Source organism: Sinocyclocheilus grahami, unplaced genomic scaffold (assembly GCF_001515645.1).
Source record: "Sinocyclocheilus grahami isolate Dianchi unplaced genomic scaffold, SAMN03320097.WGS_v1.1 scaffold474.1, whole genome shotgun sequence".
Taxonomy (NCBI): domain Eukaryota; kingdom Metazoa; phylum Chordata; class Actinopteri; order Cypriniformes; family Cyprinidae; genus Sinocyclocheilus; species Sinocyclocheilus grahami.
Genome location: NW_015505653.1, coordinates 753,071 through 760,285, shown reverse-complemented (window position 1 = coordinate 760,285; position 7,215 = coordinate 753,071). Strand labels below are relative to the sequence as shown.

General features: G+C 42.8%; 1 protein-coding gene across 1 annotated transcript in view; it reads left to right on the top strand.

The window, feature by feature from the left end:
* The first annotated feature begins 4,923 nt into the window (after positions 1-4,923).
* LOC107553555 (NADH dehydrogenase [ubiquinone] 1 alpha subcomplex subunit 11-like) overlaps positions 4,924-7,215 on the top strand; it is a 2,399-nt gene continuing 107 nt past the window's right edge. The window contains exons 1-4 of the mRNA XM_016235824.1: positions 4,924-5,049; positions 5,493-5,585; positions 6,296-6,418; positions 6,528-6,622. Of these exons, the coding sequence (XP_016091310.1) occupies positions 4,971-5,049; positions 5,493-5,585; positions 6,296-6,418; positions 6,528-6,622 (390 nt within the window). The 5' untranslated portion in view covers positions 4,924-4,970. The remainder of the gene's footprint in view (positions 5,050-5,492; positions 5,586-6,295; positions 6,419-6,527; positions 6,623-7,215) is intronic.

Below are 7,215 nucleotides of genomic sequence, written 5' to 3'. Positions count from 1 at the left end.
GAGGCGGGCTGGACTCCGCTTTGTCCACGGTGAAAGTTGTTGTATTTCCTCAGCGACCAGCACAGATCAGCTCTAGGCATGATGAAGCTGATATAATCCTCTTTTGGAAGACCAAACAAAGTAGTTTCGCTTTCACAACGAAGCACACAGCGCCTTCACGACATGGCTGCAGCGTCAACAATACTACAGCGAGAATAAAAGTTACGCCTTCTTTCTTTGCGTGAACATTTGGGCGGCGTTATGCAAATCTTCCCACATCGTGATGTAGACATGTGGGGGCGTGTTAGAACGAGCCGTTTTAGGTAGGCGTGGTTGACTCTTAACTTTTATAAAGAATATCTCTTTGGTTTTGAGACTTTAGTCTTTGCAACTTTACAGATCTTCTTTATGCACCAAGAGCTTGTAACACTCCAAAGAGAAATGAAAAATTGAAATCGCATCATATGACCCCTTTAAGTGTTGCTTTTGATAAAACAAGCTCTTTTTCATCATTAAAAAAACATTTTTATCCATTTTATTGCATATGAATGATTGAACCCTTCTCTGTGGACACACTGTTTTAGACGTAGTGAGAGGACATTAACAAACACAGATTAGGTATAATAATGAGAAAATTAAATTGAAGGTGATAATTATGCTAAATACATTCTATTATTAATCCCTCATGACATTTATAATTGAAAATATTTTTATTTTTAAACCTAATAGCAGTTACCCTTGCTGGGCTTTTTTGTCCCATGTCTCAAGAATGACTGAGCTACTGATATCCTAACTGACGTTTTATAATATACCCGTTTTATTTTGTAAAACTTTTTTTTTTTAAGAAAAAAAAGTCCATTGCTGAATATTTTAGTAGGCTACTTTTACATAGGCTATCACTTTTCTCATCAAAATAAAAGAAGACAGAGGTGATAAGAAGAAACTATCGTGATAAATATATACAGCAGAATTAGTTGCAATAATGATTGCATTACAATGGGCAGAAGATGTTAGACCAGATAGAGTTGTATGTTCAGTCTCTATGGCAACAGTTAACAGTATTATATCAAATCAGACCATTAGAGAAGGCATTTTAAATTATATATATTTAGAGAAATATATATATGTGTCACAATCTCTATCTGGTGTGCCTATGAGCTTCGGCACTCCATTACAGACTCTTGCCACTTTATCCAGGACTCCATTCCCCATAATCCTTTGCCTGGACTCATTAACACTGATTGCATTCACCTGTGTCTTGTTACCTCATCTGTCTCACCCTATTTAAAGCCTGATTTCTCTTTCAAATTGCTCAGTATTGTTTAGTATTTGTTTTAGCCCTAGTTCCTGTGTTTTCTGTGTTCCTTGTTTTCTTGCCTGGCCTTGCCTTGCCTTGCCTTGTTTTTTGACCCTGGACTGTTATCTTGTTTCTGATTTTTTGATGCCTGCCCTGACCATTGCTTGTTTCTTGGATTACTCTTTTGTCTGCCCTGGATTATACCTGTTTGTTGCTGTTTGACCCTGCCTGTTTTGACCACTCTTGCAATAAAGCCTGTATTTGGATCCTCAACTGCATTGTCACGTCCCCATGTTACAGAATACTGAGCCAAACCCGGACCCAGCAGCTTTATCGAGTGTTCCAGGCTAATTATGGATCCAGCGAAGGAAATCCTTTTCCTGCGACAAGGGTCCAGCACTATCGAGGAGTACACTGGTCAGTTCTGTGCTTTGTCTAACTGTTTGAACTGGAAGGATGCCGTGTTTGAAGACTTGTACTGTTTTGGCTTAAATGATCCTTTACATTTACATTTAGTCATTTTGCCGACGCTTTTATCCAAAGCGACTTACAATTGGGGAATACATAAAGCGATTCTTCTTAAAGAGGCAAACAGACACAGGAAGTGCTTGAAATACCAAGTTTTAGGCATTGTTCAAATAAGTACAAGCTAGAAAAGGGAAGGAATGAATAAAGAGATAACTTTTTTTTTTTTTTTTTTTAAGATCCTTTAAGATCATTCATGCACACTGGATATAATGAATTGACTTTAGAACAGTACACAGACTATACACTTTTGCTAAGTGGTTCCCCCTTCACGGTATAGGGGCTGTCGAGAAAGACGGTACCCTTAAACATCTTTTGGGAGGGGAGGAGGCTTTTACTATGGTCAGGGAGCTCTGGTGGCCACGGAGCTTGGCCAACCATGGTCTTCAGCAAGCCCCACGCTGGTGATGGCCAGTACAGTGTTATCATTCCCCATGCCAGAGTCTTGTCCTCTCATGGCTGTGCCCTGTGCCTCAAGGTCGATTCCAAGGTGTCCGAGAGATGTTGGCCAGAGCAGCGGGCATCCCAAGGGCCTCAGCACTAGTCATCACCGAGACTGTTCCCCTGGACTCAGTGCTCCCTGTAATGGCAGTCGCCATTCTATGTGTTTGGGCCACACACACCACCGCAGTTTCCCCAGAGGTGGCAGCCTCCGCTGCAGAACCTCCCGAGGCGGTGGTGTCTGCTTCAGTCCTCGAATCAGCACGAGAGCCCGCTCCGGTCCTTGAGTCCACTCCAGTTCCCTCGTCATGTCCGGTTGTGCCGTTCCCTGTTCCAATGACTCTAATGAATACAGCTCCTCCCGAGGTGGCGGTTTGTGCCGCAGAACCTCCCGAAGCGGTGGCGTCTGCTCCAGCTCCTCCAGAGATGGCAGTTTCTGCTGCAGAACTTCCAGAGGCAACGGCGTCTGCCTTTGAACTCTCTGCCAGTCCAGCCACAGCCAATGAGGCCACTGTAAACCCTCTGATGGTCCTGTCATGGCCATAGAGGCTGTCTGTGAACTCTCTGCCTGCCCAGCCACGGCCAAGGAGGCCAATGAACTCTCTGCTTGTCCTATTACTGCCGCAGAGGCCATTGTTAACCTCTCTATGCTCTATTCCAGTCCAGCCTGATCCCCGTGGTGGTTCCCTGCACCATCAGCTCCACCCTGGTGGTCATCTGCTCCGCCGTGGGGATCTTTGGTCCCATCTGCTCTGCTGTGGTGGTCGTCTGCGCCACCGTGGGGATCTTCGGTCCCATCTGCTCTGCTGTGGTGGTCGTCTGCGCCACCGTGGGGATCTTCGGTCCCATCTGCTCTGCTGTGGTGGTCGTCTGCGCCACCGTGGGGATCTTCGGTCCCATCTGCTCTGCTGTGGTGGTCGTCTGCGCCACCGTGGGGATCTTCGGTCCCATCTGCTCTGCTGTGGTGGTCGTCTGCGCCACCGTGGGGATCTTCGGTCCCATCTGCTCTGCTGTGGTGGTCGTCTGCGCCACCGTGGGGATCTTCGGTCCCATCTGCTCTGCTGTGGTGGTCATCTGCTCCGCCGTGGGGATCTTCGGTCCCATCTGCTCTGCTGTGGTGGTCATCTGCTCCGCCGTGGGGATCTTCGGTCCCATCTGCTTTGCTGTGGTGGTCGTCTGCGCCACTGTGGGGATCTTCGGTCCCGTCTGCTCTGCTGTGGTGGTCATCTGCTCCGCCGTGGGGATCTTCGGTCCCATCTGCTCTGCTGTGGTGGTCGTCTGCTCCGCCGTGGGGATCTTCAGTCCTGTCTGCTCTGCCCTGGTGGTCTTCTGCCGGCTCCTCCCTGGCACTCTACTCTGTTTTGACTTCCTGCTCCACCTGCTCTGCCCTGGTACCCTGCTCCGCCAGCTCTACTTCAGTCTCCAGATCTTCCACCACTGCATGGACCTGGCCCTCCATCCCTCCCCCTGAATGAAACACATTTGTCCATGTTTCACTCCGTCTTGAATCCCGCTCGCGGAAAGTGCTTGAGAAACAGTGTCTCTTCTGCAGCTCGGTACACTTTCAACTAGTTTTTTTTAGTCTCGAGCAAGACTGTACAACATTCACATTACATGATTTTACTGATTTTTACGTAGAAAGGGCAACAGCGCACCACATTAAAAGAAATGATCATTCATGTTTTCATAACCGCTGGCCAAATTAAAAAACAAAACTAAAATTAAATCATCTTTGAGAGCAAGGGGGCCCCCTGGTGTTTCGGGGGCCCTACGCAGCTTGCGTATTTTGCGTATAGGGAGGATCGGCTCTGTCCAAAGCATACAGCTAAATTGAGCACACAGTGGCAGAAGGAGAAAAAGGTGAATGTCTTGCATGGCCAAGTCAGAGCCCAGACTTAAACCCCATTGAAAATCTGTGGAATTGCAAGACTGCAGTCCACAAATGGCCACCATCAAATTTAACTGAACTTGAGCAGTTCTGCAAAGAAGAGTGGGCAAATATGGTAAAGTCTAGATGTGCAAAGTTAGTAGAGACAGAGACATATCCCAAGAGACTAAAGGAGGCTGTAATTAAAGCAAAAGGTGGTTCAACAAAATACTGACACAAGGGGTGATGTTAAATTTAGCTGGATACCAGCTCAAGAATCAGTGGAAATGAAATAGCAGATCAGTATGCAAAAAAAAAGGCAACACAAAAAGGATATAAGCCTATGAGTATATAAATTCCATTAGGAATAGGAGAAATGAAATCAATTATTAAATCACATTTTCAAAAAGAGTACATCGCATAAAAAATGGGATATCGCTGATACAGGAAGATTTTATCATAAAATTACTTCATCAGTCAAAGGAATATACAATTTTGGAAGATGTAGGAAAGAAGAGGGGATTTGAACAAGATTACAAATTAGACACACAGGACTAAATGCATCACTATACATAATACAGGTCAATATGCCTTTTGTGGGGTAATTGTAGTAGAAAATATAGAGAGAATCAAAATGATAGAGAACTTTAAAGGTAACGTTAACAGAAAAAAACATAGATGAACACAAGCTGTTCCCATCAAAATGCAGCAATGTGTGAACCCGAAATAAAAGACTGAAATAAAAGTGTAATTATCACCCATGTAAGAAACTAAACGGTAGGTGGCGGAATACGCCAATATTCCAAAGAAGAAGAAGAAGAAGAACTCTCGCGATAATCCAGTCGCGACCTTGATGCAGAAATGGGCTACTGGGATCTAGAAGAGGGCAAAGACTGCGTTGCTAAAACATGGATCACCACAAAAGTAGCCACTGCCCTCGGTTAGTCTGCTGGATATCTGGACTGCAGGGTTTCTAACGGATCCTTTGAGCGTAGTTTTAAAAATGTGCATTGCTTATACGCTCTACAGGCCAAGCTGTTAGCAGGCACAGTGAGCAACATATCAGCGCACTATTTTCATCATTGTCTTGGTTTCATGTTTTTTTTTTACTTTATATCCGTCTGTCTGTTTGTTTGTTGGTTGGTTTATTTAACTATAAAGTGCTCTGGGATCATCGTGCATTGGTTTTTGATTGCTAAATGGCATCCAGGGCTGCTATCACTTTCCAATTGTTTATTTGTTTCATGCCTAACGTAACGTAACGATATTTTTGTGTGGTTGTCATAATGTTAGTGAACTAGAAAAGTGGTTATGGAGATGTCACTAGGCATGGCCTGCTTTATAAAGCCAAGCTTTAATACTGCTGCTGCTGTTGTTCTGCAGGGCTGGTAGGTTCTGCCTACCACATTGTGGCATATCCACCTGAAACAGCTGTTGAGGCTTTGACCAGAGCAACATCAGGCACTGCCACCATGGGTAAGACCAAATAAAACGGAAAAATCAGAATTGAGATGAGCCATTTTGGTGTCTGCATCAAATTGAATGTACAAAAGTGATTTTATATACATAAAGCATAATAATAAATGCAATGAAAGTGTCTGCTTTAATGTTTTAAATAACTTGTGTGAAAATAAAATGTCCAAATATGTGGGTGTCTTCTGTAAATCATGGTAAAAGTGTATGAAAGTGTATTCTATTAATAATTCACATTATTATATTTCTTGTATAAGAAATGGGTGGGATTAGCGTGCTTAAATGTTGTGAAATTAATTTTACAATGCTTGTGTGTGTGTGTGTGTGTATATACTACGATTTTCAAAAGACTTATTCTTTTCTCCCATTTCCTATTATACATTTTGTGGTTATATATACACATGGGACTTTTTGCCAACTGAATGCTGTGAATTAAGTCATGCTACTATTCTCACATAACGTTTTTTTGCCTATTATATAGTAGGGAAGTGTGCGATTTGTGATTCAGCTTTAGCCTTAAGTGCACCTTCACCTTTATCGTACAGAGTTGAATAGAAGTTAAAATAGTGTCTTTACAGTTGCTTGTATTGGCCTTGTTGTTACATGTCAGAACAGTTGATACATTAATGAAATGTTTTTTAGTTAAAATCCGGTACATCAGATGGCAACACACACTTGCTCCAGTAATTTATTCTTGTTTGCTACCTTTTCAGCCGCCATGGGCGCCATCTTTGGATTGGCCACTTGTCTAAGCGCACAGGCCAGAGATGCACCTGACGACCCAACCAACTATTTCATTGGTGGATGTGCTTCGGGTATTTTCCTTGGGGCTCGAAGTAAGTACAATAATCACATGTTTTTCATAATTATTCAAGGTCATTGGTGTCTCTCTTTTTTTTTTAAAGAACAGTCTAAAGAGGTTTGCTGGTGTTTTTTTATGTTTAGCACACAGTGCTATCACAGGTACCACAGCCTGTTTTGGTCTGGGAACTTTGGCTATGTTCACCAAGATTGGAAAAAAGGAGGGCTGGAGACTAACACCTGGGGGTTTCGACACTGGACTATACAGGGGATCATAAACTACAGTTTATATTGTAAGTTGCTCAAATAAATGTATTACAATTAAAAATAAAATGATCTCTGGGTTTACTCATTGTGTTTGAAAGTTTGAGTGTTTTCTGAAGAAGTCGCTGCACGACTTATTATTATAGATAAATACATGTAATAGATATTGGTCGATATGTTCAGTAGATTACAAAGCAGAAAAGTAATGATGGCCTCTCAACCTAATACTGCACCTGTAAACATGAAATGGTTTCAGAAAGTTCTGAACTTACCTGAAAGTCACTGAAATTTACAGTTTACCTTTTAAAATATGTACAAAATATGTGTAGCTTACATGACTCGGGTAAATTACATACTAATAACTTTATTAAGCTGGATATTAAACTTGCAGTTAAGCTAGAAGCACAAAAAATGCAGTATGTTACTGAAATGTTAGGTGGAATAGTATTAACCTAAATAAACATAAGTGGAATTAATCGACAAGAGTAATAACAGTAAAAGGCTATTTGCCAGATTAGTGGCATTGTAAGGTCCGCGCACTTGGCCCAAGGAAGGTATCCAGTGGCGG